Source organism: Aulonocara stuartgranti (assembly GCF_965226115.1).
Source record: "Aulonocara stuartgranti genome assembly, chromosome: 12".
NCBI classification, from domain to species: Eukaryota; Metazoa; Chordata; class Actinopteri; order Cichliformes; family Cichlidae; genus Aulonocara; species Aulonocara stuartgranti.
Window position 1 is genome coordinate 13,037,526 of NC_138948.1, and position 19,121 is coordinate 13,056,646.

Sequence of the window (19,121 nt, forward strand, 5' to 3'; positions counted from 1 at the left end):
GAGAGCCGAGAGAAGAGGGAGATGGAGTTAACAAAGAAGAGAGGAATGGTGGTGGGGGTGGTTGTGTTGGTGGTGCTGGTGGGGGTACAGAGTGAAGGAGGAAAGATAAGAGTGAAGAGGGCCTGCTTACTTTGGCAGTCACCCAGGCCATCTGTGTTGCCATGCTCCACGTCCTGCTCAAAGGCTGATCTGCAGGGAACAGAGACATCATGGTCAGCAGTGGAAAACAGGCCAGGCCATGCAGGCTCGCCACACCTAACAAAGTAACAAAGCTATAGGAAAGCAACTACAAAAAACACCACCAATCGCAGCATATTCTATGCTAACACACAGTGTGAGCTGCAGAAAGCCCTTTGCTGGATCAGAATCAAAGAACACCTAGCAGGTGCCCCGGAGACCTAAAATCAGTGGCTATGAAGAATGCAAGCAGGTTAGTAAATCCATAGCTGGCACAAGACGTATTGCCAGTAGTGTTGATAAAAACAGATTTTCTTTTATGCGATTGCAATGAAAACTATTATCTCATGCTCTAAAGCTTAAAAAAAACTGTTCAACAATTTGTATCCCTAATTGCTTCCTTGCTGGGAGCTAGATGTGACTGATTTCTTCATCTAGAAGGTGAATGTGAAGCTAGCTAACCCAACTTAGTGCAATAACATATGTGGAAAAACATGGAGAAATAGCCTATTGCTCAGTCATTACCAGCATATATGTTGTTTGATGAAAGACTTAATATCAATTGATATGGAATATATTTGAAATATAAAGTGAGCTTTATTATTAACGTGAAAGCATGCTATTTTGGAAACAGCACTTCCGGTTAAGATAAGCTTGCTCCAGCTTCATAATCATCATATAGCTGCGACAGAAGTTTTAATCTCACCGTACTCTTAGAAAGAAAGCATAAGGGTGTATTTCCCAATTTACTGCTTTCACCAGAACTTCACTTTGCACAGTCTTGTCTTCTATTACAGAATGCAGTGTGTGACTCAACTCGCTTTAGAGGAGATGAGTGTGTAGTTACAATCACATGGGCCAAGACCAGAGCAGTGAGGGGTAACCGTGCTTGAGGGCCATCATATGACACAGAGGGAGAGAGTTTAGAGATGTGATTTTCTGATGCAATCTGCACCAAGACCTGTTTTCTCCCCGAAAGACCACCGAGCAGACAGTAAGAAGATCTGTGAAACAGAGCGGACCAACCGTCAAGCAGGATCACGATCACGCATGACAGCTCTTCACAGTCCTCCTTAGCCTACCCCCACTCCCCACCCATCCTCTGCTGCTGCTCCACCTCCTCCTGCTTGTCCACCCGCCTCCCACCTTCTTCACCCTCCGCTGGTCGCAATTACAGAATAAAGAATTATTTTCTAAAACAGCATCAGCCAACCTTTGTGGCCTGATCCGAGTCGAAAATATGTGAAAAAAGCAGCACATTTAGGAAGAACGGACAGTTGGAGCCCTGTTATTTGATACTCAGATCATATGTTTTGAAATATAGTCACAAATTAATTTACTATTCTTTTTTTTTTTCCCCCAGTTTAACAGACCCTTAATTTGAAAGGAGAGGGTTAATTTTACAGATTTGATTGCTAATTTCCCCCTTCAGTTTCAAGCAGAACAACAACAACAACCACTACACAATAGCAGTATCCTCTCTTCATATCTGGGGGTACAGTTAATCAGCTTATCAGATTTGCTTATCATCCACAGTCATAATCACAAAGCGGATGCAGAGTTGCACATTTGAACCTGTCTAAGCACAAATACAGTCCAGGCACTCTAGGAATCTACTGGATTTTCCTCAACAACATCATTACCTCGTCCCACCCTATCACAAAATATTATTTGGCCTGCAAAACACAGGTGCGTCATGGTTTCCAATTCAGACTTATAATAGCACCAAGGAGGGCGAATTAGTAATGAGCAGACATGCAATACAGATGCAGTGTCTGGGCTTTTCTTGGCACATATAAAAGTGAATGAACCAAAGTGCGAACCTTTAGTTAACGGGTTCACGTCCCATGGCGGCTGCATTATAGCAACAGAAGTGCAGTCTGTTCAAGTGTGACATTACAGATGGTTCAGCTTGGGGTTAAGATCCCACCGAAACTACATAATGCATATTTAAATCAGATTGAAGCAACATTGTACATAACTGGAGGCAGCCAAGCCCTCCATTTTATATTACCTCGCATCGGGCATGATTATTATGTGAGATATGTGGTTGCACAGAGAACTGCTTGCCGAAAATGCAGGTCAGGCATAATAGCATTAATTATTCATATCAGAAGTGAATGGGCGGCCAGGGATTTCATATACTGGGTGTACAGTGTAAAGAGAGTAAGCATAATGTTCCCTCAACGTCACCCATTCATTTTGATTCATGGCTTTGATTTACAAAGGATCAGGGGGCTCACAAGAGCACATTCACTCAGTTTAATCCAGAGAAAACTCACTGCAGTGTTTTAGACAATGGTCGATGCTCATAACAACATAACTGGGTTTTTTGTTTACAAAATTAGTACCATCCAGGATCATATGCAATTAAATGTATGAACACTGGGCAACTAGGGGCCATATTGCAGGAAACCAGAGTGCAAGCTGTTTATAGGCAGCGGGTATAAGAGGCATAACTTCACATGGGAAAGCTGGCACACTAGCATCAGGGCCAGATGGAAGAAGAAAGGAGGGGAGGGTTACAAGAGAGAAAGAATATGTCAGAGGAAAGATAGAAAAAGAAAGACGGGTAAAAATAGAAACACAGACATGGATGGATATACGCAAGTAACGCGTAGCTGATTAGGTAGGCAGTCAAGAAAGCAGGGTTTTGTTTTTTAATTTTAATGAGGAGAACGGAAAGTAAGAAAAGCAGAATGAAATTGTCTTCTCTGCAGGGATCCATTTGTGTAAGCAAACAACAAAATGTCACCGACTCTCCCCTCCCTTATTTTATCCATCCTTCTGTCCAGCCTGGCAAATGTTTTGAATGGCTCACCACAGACCTGCAGTTCCTATCAGATCTAATCCCGTCCCTCTCTCACTTAAAAATATTGTACAGTAAAGGAGCGAGGTCATCTGCCCTCCTAACTCAATCAGAACAGTCCACTGCTTTGGCTTTGCAGAGTAATAATAGGATGGGCAGTGTGCTTGCGTGTGTGAGTGTGTGGGGGTTTTTCCCCTAAGTTTTGTGTGTGCAAGCGGGAACGTGTGCCTTTGGTGTATTGGCATGCCAGACCAATCATTTTGCAGCAGGGGGATCAAATTCATTCATCGTCAAATAGCCAGTGGAGCACCGCGCCTTTTGTTATGACTTCATCTGCAAAATGTTTTTTCCCACCACAAAACTCCATATACTGTTTGTTCAGAAAGCATAAAGTGGTTCTGTGTCATGACTACAGCCACAAATTATAGTTACTGCGACCATCCAGCTTTCCCGAGCGCTGCGTACCAAACCCCGAGCCCGCTGCAAACAACACTTTCCTTCCATTCATCCTTCCAATAGCCCCTTCAGCTGAAGGAAATTGCAGTTACAAACCATAAAATTAGAAAGATCACAGATATGACAAGCAGGGAGAGGGACTGGCACCAGGTATGACAAAAAGGCGAAATGCTGTTTTACTAGTTCGATTCAGCCAATTCCAAAGCAGTCCACAGTAACAGTTTAAATGAAAAAATACACTGTTAGAGATAAATGTATTATGAGATGATGTTGTGGGCATAGTACGTGCATCTAAATACTACAATACCCATGAGCCTCAACTCCAGTTGGAGGTAAAGGAAGAGCAGCAGAAAGCTAACAAAAAAGTGCTAAATTTCCACAGAGCATATTAACCAGCTTACTAACGTATACAACTAAGTTATTGAATGCAATTTAATACATTTTCATGGAGCCAAAATTAGAGCTGGGCGATATGAGATTTTTTCATATCACGATATGTTTTTTTTTTCATTTCAGGCGATAACGATATCTATCACGATATAAGCCAAATAACTATATTTGTAAGATTTAAATGTGCCGTTGCTCACAAGTAAAATGTGAAATAATCAGCAGCTTGTTTTTATTTAAATATTTATTTCCCATAATAAGTTCAACAGGGTAGATGTACTTAAGGAACATGAGACTTTTTCAGATAAATAAAGGCAAATATTGCAAACTACACAAAAGGCAGCCGCTAGAGCGTTTAAGTTTCAAAAGAGAACAAATGAAACAGACTAAATTGTCAATTCCACTTAGAAACAAAGTATTAATTCTAAAAATAAATCTTAGTTTGTTTTACAGAAGAACAGACAAAACTGACTAACTTTTGTCAATATCAAATAAACTGAGAACTAAAAGGAAATTCTCAATCTCTCCTTGTTGTATAGCTTAGCTTTTCAAACAGTTTTAACAGTTACTTTAGTCTGACAAAAGCCGAATGACGAATTAGCGCTTCCAGTCAGAGACTGAGGCTACGTCCACACGGGTATTTTTGAAAACGGAGATTTTCCGTTTACGTTTTAAAAAATAATCCCGTCCACACATAAAAGCAGAAATGAAGGAAAACGCTGCTATGAACATGCCAAAGCAGCAGGTGGCGCTAGATTCCTAACCGTGCAGAAATGTTGGCCAATCAGAAGTCTAGAAGCCTCGGTGGGAAAAAGTAAACAAAGCTGGGGCATAGAAGCAGAACCGAGTCGTATGTGTGGAGGGACAGTAACTGTGTGTATATGTAAGCATTTAAACACTGCAGAGAGTAGAATTAACAGTAACAGTATTGTAGAAATTCATTTCACCGAAACAATAACGTGGCGCACAGTGTGACGCATGCACCAGTTTATTGTATTTCCAGACTTGCTTTCGGCACAATTTGCAGTGCACGCTACTCTGTTTTTGTCAGACTTGAAATAGCCGAAATACCTTCACACTACGGAACTTCTATGGCTCTTCCGTTCGACAATCTCTCCGGCGTTGGAACCATCATCTGTTTTCTCTTCGGTCACGCTCGGTTGATTTTTCTAGTCGGCAGACTCATTTCCTCCATTACGCGCTGGCTCCATTACCCGCTGGCTGCTTCCCAAACAAACACACGTGCGGCTTGGCACTTGTGCTGTACGTAACAAGTCACGCGACGTGACGCTGCGGCTGTGATTGGTTCGGCTCTGCGCTACTGAATTTGGATCGGCTGACTTTTTTTTTTTTTTTTTTTTTTTTTAAGAGGACAAGAGCTGCGAGGTCTATCGCGATAGCTTAATTTCTCTATCGAGTAAAAGTTATATCGCGATACATATCGTTATCGTTCTATCGCCCAGCTCTAAGCCAAATACCCAAAGCATGCAGCTCCTTTGACTTCGATTGTCTTTATTACTTACTTAGTGTTGCCAACCACCTGTCTGCAGGCTCCTTCTGGGACCCAACCACAATATGGGTCTCTGGAGGCTATACAGGACCTGGAGAAGAATTGCACACACCATTAGGCCCATTCTGCACATACTGTTTTCTTCTTTCAGAAGGAATGCACATAGCTCAACCACTTGAGTAGGAATGATGATTTAATAGAGTAGCAAACTTACTTCTTGCACCGCCCGTGCCTTTCACACCGAGAGAGCGGCACTTTAACCACACAGGAGGTGAAGGCGACCCACAGAGCGTGACTCTTGCTGTCTATCTGTATACCTACGATGCGCTTATCTTCTACTCCATCTATGCTGCACCTAGAGGAGGAAAAGAAGACAAAAACTGATTACTTTGTATTTTCTTTTTCAGCTGATTTATTGTGCTTTTCAGTAGATGCTGTTAAAATGGTGCTCAAATGCTCAAAAAATACAGGCACAATTTCAAATAAATTTCACAGTTTCATTGGGTCTTGGATCCACATGGTGCCAAAGAGAGTGGATATCTGTAATCAGGTCTTATCAAGCACAGTTCTGACTGTGATCGCAAGAAATTACCTGCTCTTTAACTCTCCTGTTTGCAAGGGGTAGGCAAGCAGAAAAAGTTGGTTTAAGGAGCAGACTCGGAGCAGCTAAAACTCTTTGTTTCATTTCATGGAATGAACTAAAGGGCCAGCATAAGATAAATGAGGAACATTAGCAAAGCTGATCTAGGGTATATCGCCCTTAACTATATGGTAGTTTAAAGACAGAGTAGAGAAAAGTTGGGCATCGTAAAATGAGATTTAGCTTATTTAATGAAAGAAAGGGGAAGATTAGGATGTGGCAGAGAGACAAACTGTGAGGTCAGGGAGGACAGAGATAATGCTGGACTTGGGAACATGAGGTCACAAACAGAGCGGGAGATAAAGAGAGATAAAGAAAAGGGTGATACAGATACAACAGATAAACAGACAGATGGGCACTGTGAGCAGTCAGCAATAACACTGCACTTAACTGGAGAATCCTCTAACACTAACTCAAAGCCCCCCAACTCCAACATTCCTCTATCTCAGCTAGTCTTCTTTGTCTCAACAGCCCCATAGGAGTGCACTGTAATCCCTCTGGGGCGTGTCAAGCATCACTCTATCCCTTCTCTCTCGCTCCCTCTGTTCCTCTGTCTATTCTACCATCCAACTCCTGGGATTTAATCTTTCCTTCGCAGAGCTTTGGTCCTGTATTAACGCTCTAAATTGGGGCTTACAGTTCATCTACACCGGGTAATGCACAGCAATCAGGCCTACACTGATCCGGCCGGCCAGGCAGGGAAGCAGGCAGGCAAAGTCACACGCCGTATGCGGCTAAAGCCAGATGGCCATCAGCCCACGAATGCTCGGTCCCAGCCAGAGAGACACAGAACAGGAGAGAAGGGAAACAAAGGGACGCGATACTGGGAGAAGGCAAAAGGAGACACAGCAAGTAGAAGTGAAGAAGTAGAAGCAAGGGCCTGCCCTGCATCCCGGACATATGGCCCATCACATGGTCGCAGCATGTTGGATAATCAACAGTAGGAGCCTTGAAAGCCCTCCCATCAAGCCTTCCGTCTCCTTCCCGTATTCTTCTCTGCTTCCTAACACAAGCCTCTAGTCTTCCCATCTCTTCCCTCTGGTCTTTACCACTCTTCTCTCTCCCTCCTGTGTTTATGCTTCCATCCATTACCTCTCAACCAAATATTTGTTTTGGCAGAGTGAAACTGTGGCTGATTTTTCCTTATTAACTTTTACTTCAGATGTACAACAATACCCAGCTCGACCCTCTGTACCAAGTTCATGAACACACACACTCAGACACACACACAAACAGACTTACATCCATACATGCACCAACAGATGTGTAATGTATTAGCGAGAGATCCCAGGCTGGCTCTGAGACACACACAGACCTCAGTGTGAGTTTCTATGCGTGTGCTTCCTTTAATCAGCCAAGGTTTTAGCTCTGCTGTGGTTGCGAACCACAGTGCTACGTTATCCAGAGCCTTAGGGTCTATGTCTTTAATTTAGTAGCTGTGGCTGGGCAGAGTGTAACCTGATAAAACTCTTTTAAATGATAGAGTAGCCATCTGGTTGGCTGGCTTCGCAACATAGCTTGGGTCAGGGGAACGGACTGGTAGTGATGGAGCTGGTGGGTTGGTGGGTTGGCTGAGCCGATAGATGGTGGAAACAAGCAAAATTAAACACATTCACTCTCTACAGAGCACACACGCATGCAATAACTGTACTTTCTGTGTTTATAGCAACTGTATCCATGTGTTTCTCTATTTCTGTCCATTGCATATACACGTATGCTCGGTTTTACATACTTGTCAGGGTTGTAGACACTGAGCTCCTCAAGAAACAGGCTCTCGTTGAGGAAGCCGTTGTTCATCTTGGCCAAGAATTTGAGGATGATGCCTTTCTCAGACCCCAGAAATACTACTGTGTGGTTTTTATACGGCCCTGCCTCATTGTCCACCACAATGCGCGTCAGACGATACCTGAAAAAGGAGCAGCAGGTAAAAATAACCAATCAGTCAATTAATTAGTCTGTTAGCCTGCAAGCAGAGGAAAATGTTTGCTCACTAGAAAAGCAACACCAACAGCAGGGACCTAATGCAACTGTTTTCAACTTTTTCTTCCACATCTGGGCCACTGGAAAAAGTTAGCCAAAGAACAAAATAGAATAAAAAAAACAGGAGGATGTCATTTTCCAGATAATAATTACCTAATCAGCCAATCAATTAACGTACCTTCCACCACGCATGTCAGAGGTCTAAAATAGACTAAAGAACAGCAGGGGGCGCGCATTAATCTCACTAACTGATTGTCATTTGATTACAAGCTCACAATCAGATTGCCATAGGGCCTGTCAGGTGGTTCCTCAAGTAAAAACACTGCAAAGAAGTTGCTCAAGCAAAAGATAACAAGCTCTACTTTCAATTTCTAATTGACAGCTGCTGATCGCACAGTTTGGCTTAGCACCAGTTGGATGTGCATAAAACTCAGAAGCATACCAAACACTTTAAGGTTGGAAAATTAGACACCCGCCAGTCAGTGAGATCTGGACCGGCGCCCTGTTATCCTTGTGGGTGAACGGGTTTTAGAAATACCTCCTGAGGCTGCTTACTCTTACCGACTGATGCAAATATCTAACTAAGATACTGTTTAAGTAATCACAAAGGCATGCTGCCTATGTGAACACCAATAATCACCAATTATTTTTAATTGAAGTATATGTGATCTAAAGATGAGAGTGTATTCAGAAATCTTGGAAGTTTGTTTTGTCCTCGTTAATGTTTACTAGATACTGTCTAGGTGAAAAAGTTTGTCATCAGATCATATTTATTTGGGGGTAATGAGACTAAACTTAACCCTACTCGAGTACAGTTTTACACCATGAGCCCATTAAAAAAATAATAAACAAAGCCACATCCTCTTATCCCATTCACTGTTTTTGTTTTCTTTATACAGTATATCCTTTGAAATGCTCTGTGCCTCCAGCTTTATCTAGTCAACATTACTACCGGTCTGAAGATTTAATTTGATTTTGATCTATTCATTCATAACAGATGCTCCAATAACCATTTCAATTAGGCTGATCCCAGTTAAATAATACAATCTCAAAGAATAAGACGTTCACTGTCTTTCCTACTCATGATAATAAAAATCACAAGAAGGGGATTCTTCACTGTCTCACCCGTCTTGGTGATTCATTGTGCCCAGACAGCTGAGGTCTGTGCCACTGCACAGCAAGTCTCAAGCGGTCTCAAGATGGAAAAGATTTTTCAAATTTGAACTTCTTTCTGTGTATTGAGGTGTCCCCTCTGGGGTGTAACAAGGATCAAATCCTATTACCGATTTCATTTCCAATTGACTTCAGCTGAAGAACAGTATTCCACATTGAAACCCTGACAGATATCATAAGAAGCCTCACTCCTCTTCCACCGCATATGCTTTCATGCTGCTTTTTGGGCCTACATAATACTTTCAAGAACCGCCTCTGACTTCCCTACAAGCTCGCTGTGATGACATTTCAAATCAAATCAAATCGTCTGATTGCTGATTATGTAAAGATAAAGAAAAAAAAGCGTGTCACTCATAATGTATTCTTGTGATAAAGCACACTAATGAACACAGAGTTGTAGGGATAACCTTGATGAAAGCTGTTCATATTCTGACTAAGCCACTGCAGTATGTAGGTCAGACCTCGGCAAAGGAGCAGCAAGATGTGATATGATGCAAATAACTTGTAAAACGTATGAAGAATTCTTTATGTAGCTATCTTTAAAGTGATATTACCACCACTGAGGCCTGTCAAGGATCTGGCAAGCCCAACTTTAAATCTTGAGCAGCTGTAATCCATATCCAAGTCCAAATGAAAAACTAGATCTTTTACTTTTTACCAAATGCTCTGTCAGCTACTTTTGCCCTGCCGATGGGATGGCGGTGTGCTGTCGCATTCCCCCCAGAGGCTGAAATGTCTGTGTGTAGTGCAAGTAAAAGCCAGACAGACCTTTATGATCAAACGGCATCAGCCACAGTGCACTGGCTTTTGAGAAATTGGCTCAACTACAGAAACTCAAAGGAAAAGTCACCACTGAACAAAAAAAAAAATCTGGTTTCTTTTGTTTTTTCCCTGTGAAATCTCCCAAGAGGATTTTAAACAACTGACAAAGAGCTGAACTCATTGTTCTCGTGTAAATGACACGTTTCAGCATGAAGATAAGCATCACTAAGGATTCAAACTGTTTGCGTTGTCTTCATGACATCACCACGCTGTCACTCAGAGAGAAAGCTAGTATAGATAGGTGTTTCCTCTACTACAATGAAAATAGGTCAGTGGCTGGAGTACCTTCAGGCTTTCTTTTAATGAGCCTGATTCTCACAGCAGCACTTCATGTAATTATTGTCCTGGGCTGAAGAGGCTTGTAGCCTTGATGATGATGATGGCCTCTGGAGTGTGCGATACTTACCGAACCATGGTCTTGAGAAACCAGGGCCTGTTAGCAATGGAGGGTACGGCCTCGTCCATCAGAGGATGCATCTTGATGAAGTTGAGTGTGTCATCGGGGAACTCATTGGATACCTTATACCTCTCCATCGGTGGAGTACCAGCACAGTTGCCAGGCCTACAAATGGAGTGGCGGAAGAGCAAGGTAATGAAGAGGAGCGATAATGGCAGAGGGAAAAAAATAGTGAATAGAATATGGAAAAAAGCACAAATGAAAAACCACCACTTTGACCGCAGTAGGAATGAGCCATTTTTCATGGTAAGAGCTTCAACGGAGGAAAGAAAGTTCTACTTTCTTAAAATCAATGAAAGTGCTGCTTTAAATGACTAAACTCTCATTCCAAGAGGCTTTTGGTCACATAGGAGGGCGCAAGATGTCTCCTTTTCTGTGGCTTCAGGCTAAAGCACTGAAGCATTGTATCTATCTGATCCTTTTACGGGGAGTTGGTGAGCTTCTTGTAAAAGAGAAGCTTCTTTTGATAGCATATCCCCTTTGCAGCCATCTCACCTCTGAGAGCCTTTAAAACCCTTTACTGCTTGGTCTTTGATACCCTGCCATAGCATATAATCCACAACAGATCCCAGAAATATTAGCCATCTGGCCACTAAATGTGTGACATGAAAAGACCAAACCCTATAGTCTGTTATAAAAATATACAAACCTTACTATGTATATATGCACATGTTATTTTTAATTTATTTAATTAGAATTTTATTGACAGAATGATGCAGTGAAACCTTTGCTGATTTGTATGAAATAGAAATTCATTCGTGCTAATGAAATCCCCACGTTTACATGCAAAAACTTCACTGTATGGCATTCTGGTGCAAAACAAAAATTTGATTAGACAAGTGATCTCCATTATATGGCAGCTGTGTGCATCTAAAGCCATTAGACACGCATGTGAATTTACAACAAATTACCTTGTGGGCTGAACATGATTAGCAGAATTTTCTGTATTATATGGCGGCTGTGTGCATCTGAAGTCGTTTATAGCAAATTATCTCGGGTGCGCAAGATAATAACTTGAACACACCAGATATAAACATCAACTTACAGGACTTTAGGGAACACCATAGAAAACATGTCAGCTGATTCTAATGTTAAGCTATTCTCACAATTATTACTGCTTCACTGTAAAAGAAGAGAATAATAGTTTGTGCTAGAATTCTAACATTTCTGTTACTGCATTTACGTCCGGGCGCATATGGGCAGCAGAACGAAAGCAGACATCTCTTAAATATGAAAATCTGTAAATGATTCAGTATGAGTGTCTAACACATGGAGTAACAGTCTGCTGCGGAGCCAGACCTAGGTGGCTTTGTTACAACTCTCCGTCTGTTTGCTCAGTGATAAAAGGTCTGAAAGAACCAAGGGATGGAAATGAAATCAATCACATCAGTTACTACAAAAACAATGGTGGCTGTACCTGCTCTTTGAAGCGTCTGACCTTGTTGAACATAAACAAGTAATTACATGCTAATTGAGGTAAGTGCGTGAACTCACACAGATACGCACATTCACACAATGCATGGAGATTAATGCACAAAATACAGTATGGGCTCTCTGATGGTGAGGAACTGTGTCCTCAGCCATATGGGACACACACACACACACACACACACACACACACACACACACACACACACACACACACACATTTATCACGGCCCAGATCTTTGTTGCAAATCTCTCTCTCTCTCTTTTCTGGAGGAAAGGACAGCATCCTGTTAGTGCACTAATTAGTTTGCAATAGATGGGAGATTGATCAGGTTGGTACATTTGTGGAATTAGCCAGCCATCTGTAAAATGATGTCATGCTTCGTTTATTGAAGCTAAATTAGCTGCGTGTGAGGCGTGGGTGGCAGCGGTAAGGTGAGGTAATGGGATATGAGTGCAACTGTGAAAAAAGGTGGTCTCTACATGAGTAGGTGCGTGCTGCGTGTGACACACATGAGCGTTTTCTGACGAAATTAGCGATGCACTAAATATGAGGCAACATAAGTTAAGAATAAGTGATTATTATCACATTGTGGTATAACAAGTGTTAGGAATTGACTGCATAGTTACATATCTTGTCTGTGTGTGCACGTGTGAGACAGCCAGGAATGAGGAGAAACACAGGAAGAGAAACACTCTGTGACTGGTGTGTGTGCTGCCTTAAATCCTGTGCGTGCCTGCGTGTATGCAAGTGTGCTCGCTGGTTAATTAACTGCTGCTGTACCTTGGCTTGGGAACCTTCTCTTCAGGAAAAGGTGTCCAGGTGGAGTCTGGTGATTTCTGTTCTTTGAAACGCCCTGTGAACGTGTTGGCCACCTCCGCCATGTCATAGGCACACACTGCCGAACCTGGAATACTGCGACGGCACACACAAGCACACACAACTAAATAAACAATCCTCTTGACTGAGCATATCAAAGAAACACCTTGCTATCACCAGGAGACAGAAAAATGGATTTACAATCCCTTCTCAGAAGGGTTAAATCCCTTGAGGATGGCTTATTTTAGCTGTTTCCTGTTTACACTGGGTGATACAGTCAAGTTTTGAGTGTTGTGAAGGTTCTGCCAGATTAAAAAAAAAAAAGAGGTGCGTTGTTTATCCTCACTTCCCTTAGGTATACAAGAAGACACTTTACACTTTCCTCTATTTTTTAACATAATTTGATCAATTTTTTTCATTAATAAAAGCATTTATTTCTTTTGTTCTCTACTGATCACCATGTCAGAGCTTTCGTGCATTCACTTATGTGTTATTGAATGTAGTGATTTACGGGTTCACACATTCCCGTACAGTAACCTCTAACACTGACTTTCCCCGAAAGCCTCCAGGCATCAAAGTTCATCACCAGTCCACGCTTGGGGCCAAATATGGGCAACAGATTATCTTATTATCACTTTTCATTTTAAGGGGAAAAATACCCATCTTGTGATTGCAGTGGAGCCACTGATTTCTTTGTGTCTGTGTGAAATCAATGCATAGCAGATTACTGAGTCACTTTTCTATTTTTTATGCTTTTTTTGTGTCCAGAAATAAAAACTAAGGGCTGTTTACAGAAAGAAACCTCTCTTTCTCTCTCAGCTTGCTGGATTTCCATGCTGTTACATCATGGGTTAAACTCATCATGTAGACATTTGGAAGACAGCAGACACAAGGGTAGCATTATTGAGAGCAAGGTCAGAAAGCTGTTAATTCTTGGCTTAGCTACTAAATTACAGTAATTACCCTCTGCATTGAATATGTACAAAAAGTTAGACAGTCGTATGTCTGTTTATATCGGGCTGCTAACGAGACAGAATTAGCTGGCCGGTTAGCAAAAGTCTGGGCCGTGAAGCAACTCAGCAAGACAATCGAATGACACAAAACCCTGAGTGCTGCCTACTGTCTGAATGTGCTCCCTTCACCCCCTATGAAATGGAAAATTAATGCTAGGATCAAAACTCCCGCTTATAGAAATTTTCAGAGGCACTGCTTCATTGGGTTTTAATGTCCATTAACCATGCTCAATTGCGTTGTCACAAGCAATTGTCTTATCTGCTAAAAAGCAGCCATAAAATGGAAAATTACAATATGTGAGCTATCAGCCAAGCTGTATGGCTTTGTGGTAATTTTCAATTTAGATAAAAACTCCCACTGACTGCGAACATGAAAGCCGTGCAGAATATGAATTATAAGAGGGAAAATAAGATTAAGCACCTGCATGTCAAAAGGGCAACAACACTGTTTTGACAGAAGATGTGAATGTTGACCCACTGGGTTTAGAAATTACACGCCGCCAAGAGGCACGGCAGGGACACACGCTACCAACGTTAACAAAGGTCAGACTGTCAAAGTGTTGATGAATTTCAAAATGTCTTTCAAACTGAGAAAGATAATCGGTTTAATAAAGGGAAAGTTCATGTGCTGGTGCATGTGAATTTATCTGAGATGCTGGGAAATGCTGGAAAAAATACCCTCAGCAAAACCAGTTTATTGCTCACTTTTCACTGCTTGTTTACTTTTACCTTCTGTCGTCATTACCTGTTGTAAGGCGTGGAGAAAGTTGCCATCACTACATCCCTCCCATTGATGTGAATGACATCGGTCACAGCCTGCAGGATGTTGAAGTAGAAATGGGAGTCGCCAGGGATGGAGCAGTTCAGGCGAGACTTTAAAAACGAGGTCCACTGCTTCTCCAGAACACGCGGCGATCCGCCTCGGTCGTTCTTACAAACCCTCGCCACCCGTGGAAACACCACCTGAAGAAGTCAAACGTGGGTTATATTTAAGAAGCTTAAGATTTCACCTTGAGATTTCTACAGTCACACATTTCACATCGATAATCTTATTGCTATAAGGCCTTTTTGAATGGGAGAAATTGTAGGTACACCACAATGTGTTAATCTAGGGTTTCGTCACGTTATAGCAAATTAAAGACAGAAGAAAAGTGGTGCATTTGATATGCTGTTAAACAGTCAGCACCTGGCAACAGAAAGTTTAAAGTATACGGCTTCAAATAGGCCCGAGCTCTGTAATTACAACTCTGTCGTAAGTTCACGTAGCCAGAATTGTAATTAGTTGTTGTGACACTATACTTAACAGCTATAAATCTTGCCCTGAACTGAAATTGATGGTGTGAATGGGAACAACCATGCATTTAAAACAGATCCCTACTCACACACCCACAGACAACCACACACACACCCTCACTCTTGCAAACACACCACGACCCTCCGCTTTCCCATTGAACCATGCACAAATATGAATTAAGCAATGCAGCAATTCCAGCTAAGACTCTAGAACTTGCACAGGCCCGTTCAGTGTGAAATTTTAGATTACTGAGATTACACAGTGTATCAGTGGGTCACATTTCTGCACTCGCTAATCTGTGAGCGACTTGGACGCAACTCAATACACGCATATACATAAATGGTCCAAATATACACATCGCTTCGCCAAACAAACGCCTTAGTGGAGGCTTTTTAATTCACTTGTGCACTGAAAGGTTTATCCTTTTGTATTTTCTAGATAACAATGTAACAACCCGACATTAAACCTAAAGCAAACAACTTGCCACAGCGGATTTATCAGTTTGCCATAAAGCACAGACGACTGTTTACATTGTCAGGGTAGGCCAGTCTTTTTCGTAATAATAAAGAGATATCAATTCACTAAATGTTAAATTGCTCTCTGCGCCATCAGTTCTACCACCACATACATAATTATACTGACACTGCTTTCAAAACACCCGGCAGATTGAGAGGCCTGATCTGTATTCATGCTCTGCAATAACACATGGCTGTCACTTCTGGCAGTGAATCCATTATTTCTATGTTACCTCCGCTCTGTTCTCATCTCGTCCCCTCGGTCTTTCTCACTCTCTCTTATGTGTTTTCTTTCATTTATTCTGCACAATATAAAAAGAATGATTCATTTGCATAACGTATTTTCTTCTACCTGGTGTCCAATTAAACTTTTGCAGGACAGGGCCCAAACCTGGAATGAAGAGATTAATAGAAACGTTTCTGTCCCTATGGTGTAATACCTGAGAAAAGCTTGGGTTTTTTTCCCGTCTTCTTCTGATACTTTGTCTCACTTCTAAGAGACACTTGGGCGGTTTTTCTCATGGGAAACACTGAGAGGGTAGGCCAAATGGGAGCAATGCAGGATGGATGCGGACGTGCAATTCAAATAATATATTTAGACTTCAAAATGGGATCTCAAGACATCCATATATTTTCTTTTTGAACCTATTTTAGGTGCCGTTTCCTGCCTAGTGTTTATCTGTTGCTGGAAAAGGGTTTGTCCACTTTACTGCTCCTAAAAGCCTCCTTCCCGTTATGCGTTACCCATATCCTGTTAGTTTCCTCGGGCGCTTCCTGATTCTCCCTGTAAATAGGAAGTCACCTCTGATTAGAGTTTAAAACAATAGTGTATGTGCTTACCTTTCCCATTGTATTGTACTCCATAGCAATTTCCCTAAAGAAGAAATAAATGAAGTCTCCATAATTGACTGCCTGGACGAAGTAGGGCTCTGCGAAGGGAAAAAGAAAAACTATTATGAGTCAAAGAAGCATTTTTGCTGTGACAAAACAGTTCTGACACCATATTTCACAGTAAACCGCCAGAATATCTGTCATATTATGCAGAAAGGTAGCGACTGCGAGCCTTGAGAGCCTCAAACTATCATCCATCATATTAGCAAAACAATTCACATGCGAGAAAAGGCGGATTTCTCTATTGAGTTTTGACAGACTGGACTTGTGCTTGTTTCTCCCCAGGGCAGAGTAATTTCAACACTACTTGTGCAGGCTGGCAACATGACTGCATCAAACAGAGCATGTAGAATAAATGCTCCAGCTCTTCATACCGTCATTCATACACAGAGGGACAAACACATGTTTGCACATGAATCATAAAATACAAACACGTGGTCAAGCATGCATGTCCGAACCTTAGGTTTTTTTTCTAACTTGTCAATCAGCCTGGCACTTTCCGACCACAGGGACTGTGTTTGTGTCCCCCACTCACCTTTCAGCCATTTGGAGTCATGTTTGACAGTGCGCAGAGTCGGGCTGTCTCCAAGGCTACGATAGATGACCGCATCGATCGCTAGAAAGTCTGTAACGGTGGCCGAGTACAGCTTGCCATCTGGTGAGCGAACACAGAGGGAGAAAGAGCAATAAGGAGGAAAGATGTAGACGAAGAGGGAGGAGGATGGACAAAAAGCGAAAGACACAGAGAGACATAAAGGAAAAGAAAAAAAGGTGAAGAGAGTAAAGTTAATCAAGACAGAAATGCATGAAGCCACCCAGAGATTCCTGCTCCCTGTGGTGAGATACACAAACATGTTTCAGATGATTTAGACCTGGAAAATGAATGAATCACACAACCAGAAGGCACTCTTTGATGGACAACAAACAGGCTGTACGCACTTAAACATTTGTAATTGGCCAATCTTGCAAACACTCTCCAAAAGCACAAACACTGTAGCCCTGCACTCGCATACAGTCTTCGAGCACCACAGAAAGCCAAAGTCGCACGCTTACATGCACATACATACACACACATTCTTCACAAACACAATCCACCGCTAGCATGACCTCAGCCTGCCTCAGCTATAACCACAGTGGAAACTCAAACTACATAATTGAAAGGATAGCAGTCAGAGGAACCCTGTTGATTACTCAGTGCTTCCAGCTTCTTCCAAGCAGCTCTGCTACACATTAACTGGTCAAGCTAGGCATTTACTCTTGTCCTCTACTTTAAACCGGCAGGGACAGATCATCAATACTGCCATAAATCGCTTCACAGCAAATGTGTATAGGGACTGGATGTCTTTAGCAGCCCGTGGGTTCATTGCACCAGAAGAATCTCACCACGCCGACGGAAAGATGACTCATTCTGGTCACATCCATGTGTGACTTATGTTAATCTTGAGCATTTTGAATGGAAGTGAATGAGAGACAAAGAGAATCACAGAAAATAGAAGGCGTAGACAGATGAATCTGTTACCACAGTACTATTAAAGTGTTTCCAAAAGGCTCCAATAAGAAGAGCAATGTAGCGCCAAATCGAATGACTTGCTCTAGTGCATGTAACATAGATTGGCTTTCTTTTTTGACATGTCAGAGTATTGCCATTAGAGTAAACCGCAGGGTATTAAGAAGAATATTAAATACAACCGCAACTAATCCCTCACTCAAATACACTCAACTTTCCCATCTAGCTCAAACTGTTCCCAGTGTTAAGTAACTGCAGATAGGAGAAAATTGGGATTAATGTTTTTGCCTCATGGCATTGAATGAAGAGTAGAAATATCACATAAACTATTTTAACCTTATGGAAATTTGGGTTTCTTTCATTTTAACCCAAAGGACAGTGACTGAAGTTTAAAAATCACAGTGATGTTAAATGCATTACAGATCGCTTTCAGTTTAGCATGCGCAGAAATGTTTAATCTTACCAGCAAAGAGGGCAACGTTGGCGTGCTTGGCATCATACGGACAGCGCGCCATTCCACTGATCTCCTCTCCCTGAGCCTCCAAGGTGTCAATCTAAGGTCAGGAATGAGATGAAAGGTCAAGAGGGGGTCAAAGCAAAGTGGTGTGTGGTGTCAAACAAAACAATGTACTTGAAAAAAAACTTAGGAAGTCTTGGTTCCCAGTTGGAGGTAAAACTCTAGCAGAGGAAATGTGTCAAAATGTCAAGACAATCAAAAACTATAGGGAGCACTTAAAAAGTGTTGAAGTGTGAGTCATAATAAAATAGCCCTCAAAAAGCAGCCCGAGAGTGTATCAATCTAACTAATATCACTTGTATGCCATTCTGGTGTCCTGCTGAGGGCTGCCAAAGCAACTGGGAAAATCTCAAAACTGTCATGGAGGGTGGAAAAAAAGACATTTCCGCAGCAACACGTTTCACAGTAGTGGTTTGCTTCCCCTGTCATCCTTTATCCTTCAGCTGTACTCATTTTAAAGAAGCGTTATAATGACCCTCAAGACCGATCTTCAGCCCATTTACAGCACCGCTTTCCCCTGTCCTGATTTCTAAAGCTTGCGCTTTTGTTCTGAAGAGAGGAAAAATAAATTAGCACACAGCCCTGAGCTGGGAATGTGAGAATTTTTCACAAAACCAGAGTACGGCTGCCGTTTTTTAAGTCGTATTTTGCAGCACAAACTTTTTCATGTGCTAAGAGCTCTTCCTTGGGCAATGCTTACCTCCTGATTTTGTATATTTCATAAG

General features: G+C 41.9%; 1 protein-coding gene across 3 annotated transcripts in view; it reads right to left on the reverse strand.

The window, feature by feature from the left end:
- sema6a (sema domain, transmembrane domain (TM), and cytoplasmic domain, (semaphorin) 6A) overlaps positions 1 to 19,121 on the reverse strand; it is a 103,274-nt gene that overhangs the window by 19,726 nt on the left and 64,427 nt on the right. For all 3 annotated transcript variants that reach the window (XM_082555805.1, XM_082555804.1, XM_082555803.1), the window contains exons 7-16: positions 18,343 to 18,433; positions 16,908 to 17,027; positions 16,322 to 16,410; positions 14,418 to 14,635; positions 12,624 to 12,755; positions 10,361 to 10,516; positions 7,712 to 7,885; positions 5,554 to 5,694; positions 5,353 to 5,430; positions 131 to 189 (exon numbers count right to left, since the gene is read on the reverse strand). In XM_082555805.1, coding sequence (XP_082411931.1) covers positions 131 to 189; positions 5,353 to 5,430; positions 5,554 to 5,694; positions 7,712 to 7,885; positions 10,361 to 10,516; positions 12,624 to 12,755; positions 14,418 to 14,635; positions 16,322 to 16,410; positions 16,908 to 17,027; positions 18,343 to 18,433 — 1,258 coding nt within the window. The remainder of the gene's footprint in view (positions 1 to 130; positions 190 to 5,352; positions 5,431 to 5,553; positions 5,695 to 7,711; positions 7,886 to 10,360; positions 10,517 to 12,623; positions 12,756 to 14,417; positions 14,636 to 16,321; positions 16,411 to 16,907; positions 17,028 to 18,342; positions 18,434 to 19,121) is intronic.